Source organism: Protomyctophum parallelum (assembly GCF_964188405.1).
Source record: "Protomyctophum parallelum genome assembly, chromosome: 10".
Classification (NCBI taxonomy): domain Eukaryota; kingdom Metazoa; phylum Chordata; class Actinopteri; order Myctophiformes; family Myctophidae; genus Protomyctophum; species Protomyctophum parallelum.
In genome coordinates this window covers 22,016,358-22,037,118 of record NC_139704.1, presented here as the reverse complement: position 1 = coordinate 22,037,118, position 20,761 = coordinate 22,016,358, and the positions used below count along the sequence as shown (strand labels likewise).

At 43.8% G+C, this 20,761-nt stretch overlaps 1 protein-coding gene across 1 annotated transcript in view; it reads right to left on the bottom strand.

Moving 5' to 3' along the window:
* The window catches only part of cnnm1 (cyclin and CBS domain divalent metal cation transport mediator 1), a 41,090-nt gene that overhangs the window by 8,475 nt on the left and 11,854 nt on the right, over positions 1–20,761 (bottom strand). The window contains exons 4-9 of the mRNA XM_083775337.1: positions 18,359–18,502; positions 14,568–14,708; positions 13,705–13,874; positions 10,629–10,728; positions 4,817–4,968; positions 2,069–2,297 (exon numbers count right to left, since the gene is read on the bottom strand). Coding sequence (XP_083631463.1) covers positions 2,069–2,297; positions 4,817–4,968; positions 10,629–10,728; positions 13,705–13,874; positions 14,568–14,708; positions 18,359–18,502 — 936 coding nt within the window. The remainder of the gene's footprint in view (positions 1–2,068; positions 2,298–4,816; positions 4,969–10,628; positions 10,729–13,704; positions 13,875–14,567; positions 14,709–18,358; positions 18,503–20,761) is intronic.

Sequence of the window (20,761 nt, the reverse complement as noted above, 5' to 3'; positions counted from 1 at the left end):
GAAGTTTAATTGGGGCTTTGTAGTATAATAAGCTTTGCTGAACGAGGCCCATAGGGCCTGTCTCCTGTTTCTGTAGCGTGAGGCAGCTTGACGTACAAATACACCCCCTGGACATGACTTTGTATGTCACAGGGACTGTGACATACCCAAGATGGAAAAGCAAGACAAGCTATCTCCGGTTTACTTCCAGTATCTGCGTGAAATGGGGCGGGCACATTATGTTCATACTAAAATGGCATTTCTTTTGCAAGACAAATCAAGAGAAAATCAATGTTGTTATCGACCTTTCTCTATCCCAGCTACACACTCTCGCGAGATTTGGGAAAATAATCTGAAGAGTCCATCTTCAGTCTCACTGACAACACTTAGAGGGCTCTGTCCCCATAAGATGTTCTAAAAACGGATAAACTGAGATTCTATGTGAATATAGTAGCCTACGTGAAATCAGTATCGGACATATTGATAATTAAATACAAATGTGTGTTCCAATGCTCAATATTATAATTTTCCATAACTGTCTTTGTTGATGAGGTCTGATTTGGGAATCATGACATTTTGCCATCTGTTATTTCTCCTATATCAGTGTGCAAGTCCAATGACGTTCACATTCACAATCAGGTCATTCACAACACCTGTGAAATAAATAAAATAAATGTGTTTCTATATAAAGACCAGTTTGAAATGGAGGAGAGGCACACCATGCCTACTTAAAACTGGGGTTCTCAACGTTTTTGCCTGGGGACCCCCGGAAATGCTTTGGCCATGTCTCGGGACCTCCACTCCGCCCCCCTCCCCACCCCCAATACAAACTGACTGCAAAAATAATCTTAATAGAGAAAATATATCATAAATAAATACTGAAACCAAATATAATCATTAAGGAAAGATCATTAAGGAAAGTGTATGTATGTACTCTGTGTTTTTATAATTTGGGGACCAACCAAAATAATTTGGCGACCCCCCCCTAGGGGTCGAGAACCACGGGTTGAGAACCCCTGACTTAGGAGACCATTTGTAGGATTTGTGTACCATTTTGCCTCTAGTGGCTCCATTTGTACATTCTTTGGTATGACTTGGCTGGGGGATCGAACCCTGAGCCGCCATCTAGTGGTCATTTTTGTCTTTCAGCGCCATGATTCACGTCCACTGTATATGAGCCCTGCTTCCATGTGTGCCACACGCCTCACAGAGATGAAACCGAAAGCACATTGAAGTCTAGCAGCTGGCGATGTTGTTTATCTTTCGCCAGAAACGGTAATATGTCGGCCGCAATGCCATCAAAAATCACTATTCACATCTGAACGCCGGACGGTTTTGACAAAAATAAGGATTTTTGAGTATTTTTCAGAGAAAACAGGCAGGAAAGATTCCAAGGATTCCAATGGGGTGCACGTGCATTTCGCCTTGTGCCTGGAGGGACACTGAAGGTTGCCTAGCAACCTGGGCGCAGTAGAGGTATGTGTTTGGCTTCTGACGGTCGATTTTGATATAAAGCTTTAAACCTGCGGCGCCGCAGGTTCGCCTATCAAAGGGTAATTATTATAACCTGCGGTGCCGCGGGTTATGGTGCTGGCTGGCGCCAAGGGTGTTAATTGCAAGGCCACTGAGCTGGTACTATATCTGACAGGGAAAGGAAAACGTATTTGGGAGGTTGGACACTTGTTCTACCTACCTGCTCTACCTATCTATCCAGGCCTGTGAATTATTCAGTCTCTGCTTACTAGAACCAGACTGATTTCGGTCATCCTTTAAATCAGTGGTTCTCAAAGTGGGGTCTGAGGTTCCATGGAGTCCCCACTCCCCAGCAAAAGTAGTTAATATAGCGTCACAGATCGCAATAATTTGAACCACGTTAACCATAATATGTTGGCTATTCAAAAATAGCAGATATACAAGCTCACGGCGCATCACTTCGTGGCACGCTGCGAGCTTGTACTTTCGCTATTTTTTGATAATTATTATGTTTTTATATCAAATGTCAATAGGACCCGGAACTCTGGGTCAGAACTCTGGTGTGTCTGTCGGGGATAATGTACTTCTAATGTACTTCTAATGTACTGCTACTCACGGACTATCCTGTTCCTCTGGTTGAACTGGGGGGTGCCACGGAGCCCGGTGTGGCGGTGGAGGTGCGCGAGGCGTGCCAGGCCCAGCCGCGTGTGCGCGTGCGTAAGGGGGAGGGCGATGCTGTGTCTCCCCTTGGCGTCCGAGACCATTGGGACCGAGGGGTCCGGGGTCTGGGGGGTGCTGTCCATCAGCGTGGCCATCAGGGCGTTCTGGTAGTGGTTTCTGCTGATCTGGAGGCGGAGGAGGAGGGGACATATTGACATGGCGGTGGTGGTCAGTGTTCATTCATGATACAGTGCGTGTATATGTATGCTGCCTGGGGGGCATCATTTAGTGCCTAAAATAATGCCCCCCAGAACAAATACACAAATAATGACATTGGATCCATTGGAACACAAACATTGGAACACATTTTTCCATCATGCCTTAAATTTTAGAGCCTGAATGTGAATGCCCAAAATGTTATGCACATGAGCGTGCACAGTTGGTACTTGTAATCATTTTAACATTTTGTAAAAAATAAATAAGAAAAAAGCCACCCACTAGCGTTCACATTTAACCTTTCTGTTGCTGTTAGGCAGAAACCTCCATATTTTATTTTACGAATTAACGCCCTACTTGATCACGCTACAGCGTCACACAAAACGCAGTAGAATATCCGTAAGCTCGAACCGCGCTGTGAAGAGCTTACAGATCTGCTTTGAAATTTGAATTCCAAAAAGGACCAGTTTTGGACATATGAGGTTTCCACCCGACAGTGATCACGTATATTTTCCCAACCTCTGGAGGCTGAATGTGAACCGTTGCAGATTCATCTGATTTTAGATCAAATTGCCTACTACAGGGACTACACAAAATCCACAACCATGCAGCCGTGTGACACACACATAGGCACGTGTCTTGTCTGAAACCATTAATGCATTAGGATCCTGACATCCACATGATTCAATTCAATCACTTCCGAAATAGCTCCTCTGTGTGTGCATGTCTTGTGTGCATATACACGATGTATGTTTGCCCCACACAGTGCTTTGCATATTGTAATGAGTCTACTGTATATCTTCGTGTGGGAGAGAAGAGATAGATTTGTCATGCACATGCAGCATAGGGTTTTAGTAGTGGCGGCAGGGGAGTCACAGAAATATCTTTTGGCGCATTAATGTGTTTAGGAGGGTTAATGTGAGAGCACACATCCATCATAGAAAGGGCTGAATGCACAGTGGAAATGGAGTCCACTTCTTTCCCGGTGATTAAAGCTAACGGCTGAATGGAGAGAGGATGTCTGTCTTAAAGCTAACGGCTGAATGGAGAGAGGATGTCTGCGTTCAGTCAGGATCAAAGGCTGCACTGCAGAGAACCGTACGTGGGACGCTGGGAAGTCAACCGATTACACCCTATACCACTGATTACACCCTATACCACTGGTTCAACCGATTACACCCTATACCACTGATTACACCCTATACCACTGGTTCAACCGATTACACCCTATACCACTGGTTCAACTGATTACACCCTATACCACTGGTTCAACCGATTACACCCTATACCACTGGTTCAACCGATTACACCCTATACCACTGATTACACCCTATACCACTGGTTCAACCGATTACACCCTATACCACTGGTTCAACTGATTACACCCTATACCACTGGTTCAACTGATTACACCCTATACCACTGATTACACCCTATACCACTGGTTCAACCGATTACACCCTATACCACTGGTTCAACTGATTACACCCTATACCACTGGTTCAACCGATTACACCCTATACCACTGGTTCAACTGATTACACCCTATACCACTGGTTCAACCGATTACACCCTATACCACTGGTTCAACTGATTACACCCTATACCACTGGTTCAACTGATTACACCCTATACCACTGGTTCAACTGATTACACCCTATACCACTGGTTCAACCGATTACACCCTATACCACTGGTTCAACCGATTACACCCTATACCACTGGTTCAACTGATTACACCCTATACCACTGGTTCAACTGATTACACCCTATACCACTGGTTCAACCGATTACACCCTATACCACTGGTTCAACCGATTACACCCTATACCACTGGTTCAACCGATTACACCCTATACCACTGGTTCAACCGATTACACCCTATACCACTGGTTCAACCGATTACACCCTATACCACTGGTTCAACCGATTACACCCTATACCACTGGTTCAACCGATTACACCCTATACCACTGGTTCAACCGATTACACCCTATACCACTGGTTCAACCGATTACACCCTATACCACTGGTTCAACCGATTACACCCTATACCACTGGTTCAACCGATTACACCCTATACCACTGGTTCAACCGATTACACCCTATACCACTGGTTCAACCGATTACACCCTATACCACTGGTTCAACCGATTACACCCTATACCACTGGTTCAACCGATTACACCCTATACCACTGGTTCAACCGATTACACCCTATACCACTGGTTCAACCGATTACACCCTATACCACTGGTTCCCAAACACTGGCTCGGGACCCATGTTGTGCGGGTCACAGACACATTTTTATGGGTCCCTACATTTTTGGGTTTACTACATTTAGTTTTTAATTATTAGTTAGTTAGGGGGAATAGAAATATTTGAGAATCACTATTGTGATTGTTCATAAGAATCATAACAATGATGTGGAGTGCTAGAAGTGCGTGCGCGACCGCATGTGTGTACATGTGCTGTGTGCTTGTACAACCTTGATAATGAGTAGGTCTGAGAGTTGCTTGACGGTGTAGTCTGGTAGATACAATCCTCCTGCACTCAGCTGAGCCACGCTGCCTCCTCCTCCCAGCGCTGTGTCTGATTGGTTGAGACCGCTGGCCCGCGAACTGTATCTGCCTGTATAGGCTGAAGAACAGAGAAGACACCAAAGGTTTTAACCAAACAGGGACAACCGTGTATAACCACTATAACCACTCGTCTGCAACCATAACTTCATTAGGATCCTGACATCCACACATGATTCAATCGCTTCCGAAATAGCTCCTCTCTGTGTGTGCATCCGCTCTACAGTACATCTCTGCTGACAATAGCAGATCTACACGCTTACAGTTAAGTTAGACTGCGTATGCGCCACCACCATGCAAGCTTGCACGCACCGGCGTCGGGTCCTTTGGGCTAACTTCGAAGAGAGGCGGCGAAAAAACAAGAAAAACAACAAAAGATAGCCTACTTTGGCAGCCCTTGCGCATGCAAATGTCTGTGTAGTAGCAAACTACAGCATGCAAGCCGCCTTTGTTTTAAATTTTGAATAGACCTCATTAGCATGTCGGCAAAATCGTTCACACCTATAGCCGGATGCGCTACCCCCCCCCCCCCTCAACAATTCAATTCAAAGGGGCTTTACATTGCCAAAGCAAATAGACAAAACAAAACAATCATACATCTAAACTGAGAAATGTATATTCAATTAACGGAATAAAGAGATGGAATGAGCAACACAGTTAAAAATTGCCAAAATGGCAAATGGTTGGAATTCAACCCTTGCTTTGAGTTTCTTAGTGGATTGGAGGATTGCACTCTCACACAGTAATAAGGAAAAAACACCATGGGGTTGGGGAACTCAGTAGCGGGTGGAACATCCAAATGCAGCCGCAACATCTTGGCACCTCCTTCTCATGCTGGTCACCAACCTAACCTAACCTAGACACATTTTGATGTGGGACGGCATCCCATTCCGCAACCCACACGTTTAGCTGTGTTGCTCATTCCACGATCGCCCGATCCTTACAAGCTATACCTCGTTGTAAAGGTGAGGTGACTAATCAACGATTACATGATATGAAATACAATACCAATTGGTATTATTAAAGCAGAGAAATAATCGACCAAAGTTAAGTTTCCGAACTTTTGTTCCTGAGTTTAGATTGTTACAAAACCATGAGAATTGTGCTGAATTTTCTTTCTTCTAGTTTTCTAGTTCCATGTAAGGAAGGCTAACTTGGTATAAACCTTTTGAAACAAAAATTGCTATATTTCTAGATTTTGCTGTCACTCAGAATAAAAGACAATTAGCAATTTTTCAAATATATTTACGTAAATACATCTCAATTCAGGCAGCAATTCAGGCAGCCTCTGTAGACATTTTTAAAGCTCAGCTCAAGACCCACTTCTACAACATTGCTTTTAATTGATCTTTTATTTTTTATTTTTTGTTATTCATGTCCTCTCTGTATTGCATTACTGCTTGTTTTTTAATGTTGTTGCCTTGCCTTTCTTTTATTCTCCATTGTTCTGTAAAGCACTTTGAGCTGCATTTCATGTCATGAAAGGTGCTATACAAATAAAGTTTTATTATTATTATTATTATTATTATTAATTCAATGGAAACATTTTGTATTATATTTATTGTTTACCAGTTTTTGTTTACAAAACTGGTCTTTATATAGAGAGAGAGAGAGTGGGGGATAGAGAGAGAGAGAGGGAGTGAGAGAGAGAGAGTGAGAGAGTTGAATAGTGTGCTGGATTATAAATCCTGTCTGGATTTGATGTAATCCAGGTCATGTCGTGGCTTTCCACCAGATAAACCTCTAAAATTAGTTATTTTAATTACCGCTGACACAGCCACCGCTGCTCAATGTCATATCTCACCACGGCGTCAACATCACTGTTATCGTCTTCACTATACTGTCAGTCAACTCACCAGCATTATTTATACTAGCTTGTATCTCCATATTTCAACTTTTTCTATGAATTAAAGATAGTGTAAGTGATTTTCTTTGATTAAAATAAGTGTTAAAAAGCTCTATATTGTGATAGTACTCATTGCTGTAGAGTCTTTGTTCAGTAAGTCTCCATGAGTCTCCATGTCTCTCCAGCGTTTTGTTAAACAGAAAATACATTTTCAGATTGGGACTGGAACACTATAAAGATTAAACTCATAAATAGCTATCTTCTGTTTAGTGTTTATTAACACTTACAGCGCTACAAAATAAATAAATAAATAGCTATCTTCTGTTTAGTGTTTATTAACACTTACAGCGCTATACACCGATGGGCCGGCCGGTGTGATAGGTCGGCCGGTCCGTGGGTGGGTCGGCCGGCCGGAAAAAAAAAATATATATATATTTTTTTGTTTGTACCTAAATGGTAACTCTGTCATTTCTCTACCGTTTAGGACGGGGGTGGGCTCATTTGAATTGTGTCGCCCCCCTGGGGGCGTCTTTGGGGGTCTCAAGGTTCGGGGACCCCCAGGGACCCCCAAATGGTAACTCTGTCATTCCTCTACCGTTTTGGACGGGGGTGGGCTCATTTGAATCGTGTCGCCCCCCTGGGGGCGTCTTTGGGGTCTCAAGGTTCGGGGACCCCCAGAGACCCCCAGGAACCCCCAAATGGTAACTATCAATTCTCAACTGTTTTGGAGGAATGACAGAGTTACCATTTGGGGGTCCCCGAACCTTGAGACCCCCAAAGACGCCCCCAGGGGGGCGACACGATTCAAATGAGCCCACCCCCGTCCAAAACGCAACCCTGTGAAGTGAGCAGTGCAATGTTGCGCAACATTGCACTGCTCACTTCACAGGGGTGTGATTTTCATTATTATTACAGTAGAAGTATTTTTCTTATGAAAGCAGAGAGTCTTCTGTTTCATACGGTATATAGTATGTACATTTCGCTATAGGCCTTATTTTGTGAATAATAGTTCTTCTGGTCCATGCATTTTCTGAAATCCTCTCTGGTGGGCGCAAGCTGCATTCAATAGCCAATTACTGACAAACTATATTTGTATATATTTGTATATTTGTTTTCCTCCTAAAAGTAGACATTCAGGGCTTTCATTCAGTGTGTAGTATGTATATGATAATAATTTATTTATGTTTATATCTGCCTGTCAATCTCTGTGACTTTAAACCTTTATAACTCGCTATGATAACTTCATGAGGAAATGCTCACTTCACAGGGGTGTGATTTTTATTATTATTACAGTATTAGTTTTTTTCTTATGAAAGCAGAGGGTCTTCTGTTTCATACGGTATATAATATGTACATGTCGCTATAGGCCTTATTTTGTGAATAATAGTTGGACCTGAACAACTGCATTCAATATCCTACTGACAAACTGTACATGGGATCAATATTATGTATTTGTTTTCCTCCTAAAAGTAGACAATTAGGGCTTTCATTCAGTGTGTAGTATGTATATGACAATAATTTATTTATGTTTATTTTTATATCTGCCTTCAGAACGATAGTATAACGGTGAGATGCGTTACTGGATCGGTGAGTTTAGTGGTTGAGGTTGACATGTCTGGACATGTTTGAGGAAAGAAGCACAGGAGAGAGAGATGATCAAATAACTGGCTGCTTTGTTGGACAACGCTATCTTCACTTTGTTTGGGCAAAGAAGCAGAGATCAGCGATGGAAAAGAGTTTTATCCACGGCAGATAAGTAATGACGTATTATCGAGGGACCGCCATGATCAACTAACTGCCTGGGACCGAGGCTACGTTGTCACCAGCCAATGCAGCCATCGCTATCCGTTGTGTGATTGTAGCCTTTTTATTCATTATAATTGCAGTGATAAGACCTATATCACAGCCGGGCGTCTCTCTCGATACCGTGGATATAGCCTACATCCACAATCACACAACGGATAGCGATGATGGCTGCATTGGCTGACGAAGACGTAGGCAGTAAGTTGATCATGGCGGTCCTTCGATAATACGTCATTACTTATCTGCCGTGGATATAAAGCTCTTTTCCATCGCTGATCGTGCTTCTTGCCCAAACAAACAAAGTGAAGACGCGATGGCGATCCACACAACGGATAGCGATGGCTGGTGAAGACTGAAGACGTAGCCAGGCAGTTAGTTGATCATGGCGTGTGCCGTGTGCGTGTTGAAAACGTTATGAAATGGCGATCGTTGAAGATTATTCTTGGTTTATATACTGGCAGAGGGCAAATCGACACGACTGCGTTATATCTTTTTCCGAGAATGAGAGAGCGGTGCAAGGCGATTACAAGGCGCAGTGTGGCCTGGGGCCAGGGAACTCAAACTGCAATGCGATCCGGGCAGAAGAGACTCAGACTCCCCCCACAAAGATTCCTCGGGAGAAACCATGTAGAAACAGGAGGGGAGGGGGAATCGAGTGTATTCACAGACACTAGACTACTACTAGATGGGTAACTCCATTTTAGATGCCCTGACATCTGCGTTGGTCTATGCCGTTGCCGTGCAGACCCATACGTGTAATGGAGGCATTGGAGGAGGGAGCGTCTTCGCCACAGACAGACCTCTTTTCAGGAGGGAGGGGCTTTTTACTCCCGGATCACATATTGGAGCTTCCTGGAGACGATCGCTGTTATTTTCCTCGGTGTCCTGGAGCATAGGACGTTGATGTACAGTAAGCAATAAAAAAACGTATAAAACGTATACATACGCTTCGCGCGTACGGCGTTCGATATTAATAAAGCGTATGGATACGTTTCCAGCATTTTTTGTGTTAATAATGATAACCCATCCAGGAGTAGCTTTTTCAGATTTATCACACATTTTGAAATTTTCACCTACAGTAGGCCTATACGTGATAGCTGAATAGGTCAAAATTGTGTTAATAGTTATCACCATGATACTTCCTCATTTATTGTATTACACATTTTCTGAAATTGTACATTTGTTGCAACGCGACATAATGCCTAATTGCAAATTAGGCATTATGTAGGAAAATATGCAAAAAAAACAAAAAAATAAAATATAAAAAAGCTACTATTGTAGAAGGGTTATCATGTATTAATTTACTTATATTAACAATTTAATATAGGTAGCCTATGGTTTTGCCCACTCAATTTATAATTCACGTTTCGATTTTGGAGGTCTGGCTCATGGACTAAAAACTGGTTCTGAACTGAACCGGTTCCCAACCGGTGGAAAAAGGGTCTCTGGGTTCTCTGGGTTGTTTTCGGTGTGGGCTTACCAGCGGGTGGTGCTGGCATGCCAATGGGTGATGCTGGCATGAGAGCCGGAATGCCTCAGTATAGGAGAACTGACCAATGGGTGGTGCTGGCATGAGGGCTGGCATGCCTCAGTATAGGAGAACTGACCAATGGGTGGTGCTGGCATGAGGGCTGGCATGCCTCAGTATAGGAGAACTGACCAATGGGTGGTGCTGGCATGAGAGCCGGCATGCCGCAGTATAGGAGAACTGACCAATGGGTGGTGCTGGCATGAGGGCTGGCATGCCGCAGTATAGGAGAACTTACCAATGGGTGGTGCTGGCATGCCTCAGTATAGGAGAACTGACCAATGGGTGGTGCTGGCATGAGGGCTGGCATGCCTCAGTATAGGAGAACTGACCAATGGGTGGTGCTGGCATGAGGGCCGGAATGCCTCAGTATAGGAGAACTGACCAATGGGTGGTGCTGGCATGAGGGCTGGCATGCCTCAGTATAGGAGAACTGACCAATGGGTGGTGCTGGCATGAGGGCCGGCATGCCTCAGTATAGGAGAACTGACCAATGGGTGGTGCTGGCATGGGGGCTGGCATGCCTCAGTATAGGAGAACTTACCAACGGGTGGTGCTGGCATGAGGGCCGGCATGCCGTAGTAGGAGAACGCTCCGTTCTCGAAGCGCAGCGCCTCCTTACTGACCTCCACCTCCACCCGACCCTGCAACGCCAACACAGCCTGTTTTAACTCATAGATCGCTAGCGCCATCTAGCGATAGTTCAGCATAGGCCACCAATGACTTCCATTGTATTATGTCATAGAAGAAGCCCGCCTCTGTTCCCCAGGAAGCAGTAATGGCGGATGTTGCTTGCTCGGACCGGACTATTAAACACACTCATACACCTCCTCCACCCGATGATGATGGGTTTTTCATGTGTTTATGAGGTGACAGTACTTCATTAGACCCCTTGGTGTGGTTATGTGCATTGATGTCTTCCCTTTGTATTTAGGGTTTCTTCTTGGAGGCTGAAACCTTGACAAAAAACAGTGATATAGTGACATCACTATCATCCCCTCCCATAACCAGCTGTGGGTGCGGCTTCAGTTCAGGTGGATCACCAGGCAAACCAGGCATACTTAATGAACTGGTGGGCGTGTCCACATAAAAACTAAATTTTAACAAATACTGTATGCTTTTTTGAAAAAAATCTTCCTCTTTAACCCATTCTGGGCGGGAACCCCTTTTGGTGTTTTAAGCATTATGTTATACTTTAGCTATTTTTTTTAAATAAATGTACTTTATTTAGAAAAGTTAAAATAAGCCAACATGTTTCGACTCAAACAGAGTCTTCTGTAGTATGGCTACTACCACAGCACTGACCTACTTGCCCTGATGAAGACTCTGTTTGAGTCGAAACATGTTGGCTTATTTTCACTTTTCTAAATAAAGTACATTTATTATTATCCACCTTTAATCTTTTGAGTGCTCGGATCGCCTTTTCTTTAGTGTTACTTTTCAGGATTAAAATAAAAAAGCTCAAAAACACGCCGAGTCACTTCGCTCCACGTTTCGAGCTTGCATTTCTGCTACTTTTGATACTTCTATTTGACACTGTATAGAGTGTTAAATATGGATCACGAGTTAAAATATGGATGCCTGACAGGCATCGCGTTTTCAGCTTGTAGATCAGCTATCTTTTGCTATTATCTTAATTGAAATCCTGAATTATTTCTTGCCATTTTTGCAATCCTGAAAATAACCTTTTTATTTAATTTCTAATGCATTTAGTTTATTTATGTTAACTTTGCAAACTAAATCCAAATATATTGGACACAAAAAAAGTACAATAACATTTTAATAGTCTTTAAGCTACTAATATAGACTGAAGTAATTCAAGTGGGTCATGTTTGCATGTTTGGAATTGTAACAGCTGGAATCAATAATATATCAGTATTCTGATATTAACCTGTGGGCCGCATTAACCTGTGGGCCGCATGTGGCCCCCGGGCCACCAGTTGCCCATGTATGACTTACAGCTTAAATTAAAGAACTGCTCTCCCATTACATACGGTACAATTTAAATCTTTGATTGAAGACTTACCCCCCAAGTGTCTGCAACTGTTTTTAAACATGTATTAGATCACAAAATGAGGAAATGTTGCTGTTCCATATTGTTTTTTTTTTTGTTTATTGCTTTGAAAATGTTGTATTATGTTGTACTGTATCTTGACGACACTGCAAATGAGGGAAACCTCAATGTCTCTCGAGAATGAATGAATGAATAACGATATGCTTCATTTACCCGGGGTCCACCGAGTGGTATTGGTTAACAACTTGAACCCTAGCATCCACATTATGGGGGGGGGGACGACATCCGTGCGACACGTTTGTGTGAGCTTGTAGATCAGCAATTGTTTGGATTTTTTTTTGGGGGGGGGGCAAGGGATTTTGCGTTGACGGAAACAAGCGGTCAAAGTACAGTTGTAACTCAAGTCCGGTTCTCTAAGACTAGAGGGTTTAAGTGGTTAAATCCATTCATTCTCAGCTGGAGGCTATTAGTCTGGGCTCACAGTTCATTAGTCATGTAATGGGCCCTCCTACCCAGGAGACAAACAATCACGCAATTACCACGATTCCTGGCAAATGAACTCATCATCCTCTGCTTTCAATTGTTGTCGCGCATCTGCAAGGGCGGCCATTTTGTCAGTGCGTTAGTATTTGTGACCCTTTTAGTGGTCGGCGTAAATTCAACCCGTAACTAATAAGGCCACGTGCAGGGGGTCTGGGTGGAGGGGTGTCCCGTTGTCAATGGCGGACTCAAGTACTCAACTCCCAGGTAGTTAAGAAGTGATAGTTGCTGTGTCCAATTTGTGTTTGAGTTAAAGTACTGGAGTATACTTGCTTCATAAAAACACTTTAGAAACAAAATTCAACAATACTGTGAGAACAGCTCGCAACATTATGATCTTCTAGATCTGCTATTTTCTTTGACTTAGGGCATACAGTGAGTGGTTAATTCATAAAGTAGGCTATGGTACTTTCCCCCCTTTCCTAGAAATGTCAAAAGTACAAGATTTGTCATTGAAATGTATACGCATCAAGTGTCTAAATGCTCAAGCACAGGGGTGGGCAACTGGCAGCCCGGGGGCCACATGCGGCCCCCACCTTCACTTAATGTGGCCCTCAGGTTAATGTCAGAATACTGATATAATATTGGTTCCAGCTGTTACAATTCCACACCATGCAAACATGCTGTAATTACTTCAGTCTAAATTAGTAGCTCAATGCTCAACACAAGTATAATTAAAGGCATTTGAAATTACATAATTAGAAATGTTAATTTTCAGGCTTTCAATTAAAAAATAGCAACAAATTATTCAAGATCTCAATTCGAATGTATCAAAAATAGCCTGCAACACGTTTCATGCTTGTAGATCGACTATTTTTGCTACGACAGTATAACATATATGGCCCTATAGGGAGTGAGTGTGGAAATATAGTGGCCCTCTTCATTGTCAAAGTTGGCCACCCCTGCTCAAGTAGAACACCAACACTCAAAACCTTTACTCAGAATGTATACAGCCCACTTTGTATCAGCAGGAGGACACAGAGATGTGGACCTTTACTCAGAATGTATACAGCCCACTTTGTATCAGCAGGAGGACACAGAGATGTGGACCTTTTGGTTGGCCTACCTGCAGAATCAGGACAAAGTAGTCGACGGGTTTGTTCCTGGTGTAGAGGTAGTGCTGAGGTGAGCGTTTGTTCTTGGCGTTGAACTTGAGCTCCTGGACCACGCTGGGATGCTTGATAAGACACAGCAGGATCTTCTCAGACATGCGACTCGGCCTGAAGAGCTCCACCTCTGGACACACAGCATGTTCCATGAATTGAGTATACCAACTATAAAGGACCGCAATGGAAACAAGCCATAGATATCTATAGGCTTTCTTGGGTTTTAAGTCCTCTTAGCAGACATTGTATTGAACTGTACTTTCCCTGTGCTTTTTGTTTTTGCAAAGTGTTAAAGTATTCAATCAATCAATCAATCAATCAATCATGCTTATTATACAGTCGATACTAAAACTAATCCAATAACTAAAATTAGAATTGTAAAAAATGCCTTTTAGTTACCTGAAATACTGAAACACGATAACTAACTGATAAGACTGTATTGTGTGTTTAAAACAAACTCAAATCATAGAGAATTTGTCCTTAGTTTTAGTCTTACATCAAAAATATTCAAAAATAGCACAAATATAGCAGGTCTACAAGCTCACAAGTCACAACGCGTTGCAATATTTCTAGTTTCTAGTTTCTATCTAGTTGAATCACAATAAAAACCCAACCTAACACAAAACGAATACAAAACTAAACTAAAACTAAAAATGTTCACAAAATAACAATGAAGCAAAACTATCAAACCCGCTCCAAAAACAAATAAAAACTAAATTAAAATTAAAAAGTAAAAACAAATCAAAACGAATGAAAATTGCAAAACTACATTGGCACGCAAACACGCACACACACACACACACACACACACACACCCCGTTACCTGTGGCTAGGAAGCGGTGTGTTGCGAGCAGAAGCTGAGGGGTTATCTTCACTCGTAGCTCATTCTCTGCCAGCTTGAAGATAGAGAAGTCCTGGTGTTTCCTCTCATGGTGGGATACCCGTCGCTTGGTGCGATTATCAGCTACACACACACACACACACATCACACGCACACACACACACACACACATCACACGCACACATCACACACGCACATGCACACATGCACACACACACACACACACACACACACACACACACACACACACACACATACATGCACATGCACAGATAGCAGATTATGTACTGCATATTGCACACGGTGCATACATTTAATTAAAAGGACAAGTTTGCAAAGATGAGACTTATTTACAGCCATATATATATATAGTGCCCATGGGAGCTGTTTTTTAATTGATCGATTGGGGCAAGCTAAGAGAATTATTACAGGAAGATCAAATTAAATAAATAAATCTATTTCCAAAAGACAAATAGAAAATAACAAAAGCAACATGCGGGCGTTATGGAACCTGCGACAACTCAACTAATTCATGATAATAATTAGGTCCAGCTGCTGTATTCAGCCTTATAAGTTCTCTGTAGTGGAGAGAAGGAGGCCGGGGGAGGATGGGAGGACACAGAACCACACATACACACAGACTTCAAAGGACTTCGTGAATCACACTAGAGAGCAATTAACGCCTAATTTATGCTCAGCGCATCCGTGTAGGTGGGCTATTTTCGGCGCGTGACGCCACCGTGCAATGAATTATGGATCGGGCTTTAGATTCGGACAGTTTATGCACAGAGTGAGACAGTAAACTGCAAGAGGTTGTCCTCTAAGGCCAGTGGTTTGACCTGAATTAGTCTACAGACCCCCATTTAATGGCATTTCTATCTCTGAGACCCCAATTTATATTGTACATTTCAATGTTAATTTAAGTTTGAGTGTACAAATGTGTAGACTACACTCTCTGAGTTACATGCAGACCCATAATGGTCCATTTGGTTACAAACTATAATTTAGCTGGGGACCCCCTGGAACTCCCTCAAGGACCCCTGGGGGTCCCTGGACCCCACTTTGGGAACCAACCATTGCTCTAAGCAAAAAAATAAAAAGAACCCTGTACCCCCTCTCAGCAAAATGATCTGCTCGTAAGACCGACAGAAAGACAGATGCGTTCATGACATAGACTGTAAAAAATATGGACAAAGCGTTCGCCGGGTCTAACATGGACGTAAAATGAAGCCTGTTATTCCTGCACTGTAAGTCGCCATCTTTCTAGATCCGTTTGGTACCAGCTGGCCATTGGCTGGCTCCGTTTTGGACCAGCTGGCCATTGGCTGCCCAGACAACGAGGCGGGACTTCCCCCCTTCTTCTCCGTTGGTTTTTATTTTGACTCGAGTGGGAGGGGAATCCCGATCATAGACTGTAACGGTAGCCACGCCCCTCAGAACATACGCGATGGTTTTTTTTCTTTATGGTCATTTTTTTAATTAATGGGACCATAATTTTCCAAAAAGAATATTATGACATTAGAAATGAGACTTTAAACTAGTGACTGGAAGAAGAAAGTATTCATGACCATGTTTATTAAGGTAATACAGTCTAGGTGAAGTTGGGCCAAAATACATGGGCCTCTATGGAGCTATGGGGCTTTTTGGGTCCAGTCCAGCGCCACAACAGGCCATTATATGAACTACCGATTTCAAATGAGGCTTCACGAAATATCTGGCTGACTGCCCCCCTGGTTCATGATTGTTATCTCCGTTATAGCGATGATTATGGTCTCGTGAGTGATGTGCATGACAATGACAGTCAAACAGGGTTTTTGATACTCCATATCTCCAGATCTGCAATCTGTAATTCGTGGCCAGGGCCTCTTTCTTATACAAAATAACATCATGAACGCGACATCCAATCATATCCAGATTGGAATCGCATGTCGAGGCACCTCTGTGGAGTGCAGTGCACCTTCAAAATCCACTCTTTCACTAGAAGTTCTCCACAAGCTGGTGAGAAAGAAAAGTGAACCATTGCGCCGACTGTCACATGCAAACTCTATTTCTCCCTGTTCCTCGTGTCCCAACGGCTGCACCCCACGACAGACAGCGCTCTGGGTAAGCTACGAAGCCTACCGGAGATCTTTTCTAGTGTGTTTTCGAGAAAATGCAGAACGGCAGCAAATCTAGCTACATAACCTGCTGCCCTGGCCTTCGGCCTGGCAGATGATACAGTGTTTGTGTGTGTGGGAAGTCGTGCACGTGTGCACTGCATGTAGGCCTGACGTTGAAATTAAAAAAAAATTCTTCTAAATCCTGACAGTAGCAAGGATTTGAGTTATAACCGTTCGCTCTGAAAGAATATATATTCAAAGATTTGCGCCTCATTTTAACGATTTTTCAAAAATAGCAGACCTACAAGCTTGTAGATCTAACATAACATACCGTAATGCTTAAAACACCAAAAGGGGTTCCCACCCAGAATGGGTTAAAACATGTGACCGTAACGAGAACGAATGATATATCTTCAAGGCTTTCTTTGAGGTGATGTCAGTAAAAAAAAAGAAAAAAGACCACCAATAAATTCCTCACATAACGAGAGAGTCTGACATTTGGAATAATCTCCCGTGGAGAATCCTTCCAGCTAATTCCAGCGGAGCAGATTATAGCGATCTGTGGGATTAGTCTGTTTATTCCACTTGAATTAATTGCCGATCAATGGCTTGATGAGAACACAAAGGGAGGAGATGTAGCAGAGATAAGATGCTATATACGCTGAAGATCTACTAGAATTGATTTAGTTTAGCACTAACAAGTTCGATGACGGAACAGAATCTGAAAGACACTGGTTTGCTATTTGCTATAGCATGTCAGAAGACGGCATGGGCCGTGGCTCAGCGGTCCAGGCACCTTGGCTGGTAACCCAGTCTGGCAGTGTGCCGCGGGTTCGACTCCCGATCCCTAAAGCCTCCACTGCATGTCATCCTCCAATCTCTCTCCCCATTTCCTGTCAGCCTACTGTCTGTCCCTCCATAAAAAATATAAATAGTATGAATAGTTTTTCATCTCGTGGGAACCCCTGAGAGACAGTCCAGTTGTCCAAGTCTAGTACTTGGTATGGAAAATGTTTTCATGTGATCATAACGTACGTACGTACGTACGTGGGTGCACAGTCAAATCTGGTGCTGATTAATCTTTTTGACTTTTGGTTAATTTTTACACAAAAAATATATACTCGCATCGCGGCTGGGCGTCTCTCGCCATAGCTCCCCATCTCTCTCTGTCCCCTATTTCACTTCCGTGTTTCCTAATCACAGCCAGTAGGCTCCCAAACTGTATGCAGTATAGGTCGATAAGATCGTCTCGATAAGTATAACCTCCTGGTGATTATCGGTCGATCACATTCGAAGCGGGTGTGTCGTTATAGGGCCACAGTGTCATGGCCGTGACAGCCATCTTATACAGCCCTGCTGTATAGGCTATACAGCTAGGGTTGTCAAATTCAATGGTTGTCGACTTTTGTCCTCACAAACAAAATTCCCGGCACCAACCCAGCGTTACTGATGACGGAATACTAGCTGTCGCTTATGAAAAAAAAAAAAAAAAAATAAGCTTATCTCGTTTCATCCTACAATGTAATGTAATAATAAAAGCATTCTGAAGAAGAAAGAAAAATTAATTCCGATTTGGTAAAAAAAGAAATATATATGTATATATATATATTTGTCACGCATGGGATTTGCTTCTAGTGTGAACACAAAGGTCAACGGTTCACACGTTGTACGTACTGTAGAGATCCGTTTCGTCCACGATCTCAGCCTTGATGATCTCCTCGATGATGTCCTCCAGAGTGACGATGCCCATGACCTCATAGAACGGGTCACCTTCGCCCTCGTTGTTCACTCTCTGGACCACTGCCAGGTGGGACTTACCTGAGGGGAGAGAGAGAGAGAGAGAGGCTTAGCCCATTAAGACCTGTTATGAGATTAATGGGGAATTCCCCTCATTTCCAGTCATACCTTAGAGCTGTTGTGTGGAAATAATATAAAAAGTCTGCCCATTTTTTGTTTCCTTGAACTGGAGGTCTGAAAAAAATCATTAACATTGTGAAGTACATCTTGATGATGTCATCAAGATGTACTTCACCACTGTGGGCGCTGGGAGCGTGTTCCCTCCTCTGCGTCCAGATGCCAGCAATGTGAAGTGGAGTGATGATTGAGGGGGCGGTCGCTGTCATCTGCCATTGTGAGTGATGGCAGTGTGATGATGGCTCTGTCTCTCCTGTCGCTTGGGTCTGAGAGAGTGGGTGTGTGAAGGCCAATGATTCGATGAGGAGAGGGACTTGGGCTACCTCTCTCTCACGCACGTGCGTGCGTGCATGCGTGAGAGAGGTAGAGTGTACAAAAGAAAAGAGAGATGACATGTTGACACCATGAAAATGAAAGCATGAAGGAATATTATGTTTGTGAACATAATTGATGAAGCTCGAGATAGCGTTCAAGGTTGTATTTATTGCTGCATTTATTGTGCACAAGTACATACGCCATACGGTGTGACTATGTGTATGTGCGTGTGGGTGTGCATGCGTGCGTGCGTGCGTACGTGCGTGCGTACGAGAAACCACACCCCTGGTATGGTTGGTGCAAATTAGTTGCACCAAAAATAGCTGCAAGATTTGCTGAATGTTCACCCCAGAATAGGTAGATTAATGGGTTCCCCATGGTTCATGAAATCTGGTACACTGCAATGTGTGAATGCAAATGCAGCAGGGAAATTTGAAGTTAAGTATCTGCGTTAAGGTGTGTGTGTGTGTGTGTGTGTGTGTGTGTGTGTGTGTGTGTGTGTGTGTGTGTGTGTGTGTGTGTGTGTGCGTGCGTGCGTGCGTGCGTGCGTGCGTGCGTGCGTGCGTGCGTGCGTGCGTGCGTGCGTGCGTGCGTGCGTGCGTGCGTGCGTGCGTGCGTGCGTGCGTGCGTGCGTGCGTGCGTGCGTGCGTGCGTGCGTGCGTGCGTGCGTGCGTGCGTGCGTGCGTGCGTGCGTGCGTGCGTGCGTGCGTGCGTGCGTGCGTGCGTGCGTGCGTGCGTGCGTGCGTGCGTGCGTGCGTGCGTGCGTGCGTGCGTGCGTGCGTGCGTGCGTGCGTGCGTGAGAGAGTGAGAGAGTGAGAGAGTGAGTGAGTGAGTGTCACCAGGTCTGTGACTCGGCCGAGAGAGGCACATTAGGGTAGACGGTTTGACACTTCGGAGGACTTGGCTTTTCACATAAACATAGATTACGCAACCTTCAGTGGTGGAAAAAGTACTCAATTATTTTACTTACAGGGATATTTCACTTTAAAAAAAAGTTGCTCAATTCAGTATTTAGATATTTGTTATTTGTTTTTTATGGTGACTGTCTGCATGATATTGTCCTTCTAATACGTGAGGGGGCCGTGTGTTTTTTCATTTACATTTATTTTTCATAATTATTTTGGAAAATGCTGCAGACCATGCTGCACGACGGTCTCATAGTATAGTTTGTTGATTACTTTTGATGTAGTCTGTTTCCTTTTCTTTCTTTCATTTTCTTAGGTAATAAAACGGTCTTAAAAGTCCTTAAATCACATTGGACCCCCCCCCCCCCCCCCCCCCCCCACACACACACACACACACACACACACACACACACACACACAGACCCGCAGGTGGAAAAGAACCGCTTTAGAGATCACTGCCTGGGGATGAAATGGATCCACTCGTTTAATCCACCACAACAACATGAGCGCTCTGTCTGATTGATCATGGCAACCATCCAGCCTTTAACAAACGTGTATGTGTGCGTGTGTGTGTGTGTGTGTGTGTGTGTGTGTGTGTGTGGAGCTGAGTGGATGAGATGTGGCAGCCGTCCTCTTGTCTGAAGAGCTCAGGTGTGGCACGTGAGTTTGGCCCTGTGCTAGGCAAAGAATTACATCACTTTCATGTTGCATAACACTTGCATGCATGAACGCACTTTACATGCACACGCACGCACACATGTGTGCACACACACACACACACACACACACACACACACACACACACAGGGGAGAAGAGTGGGTCTGCACATGGATGTCCCCGCTGTAATCGTTTCTGCTCTGCCAGTCTCCTCCAGGCTGGCATAAAACTGCATTCCAGTGTGCAAGTTGGAAATCTGTCAGCGAATGTGTGCACCGCGTGTGT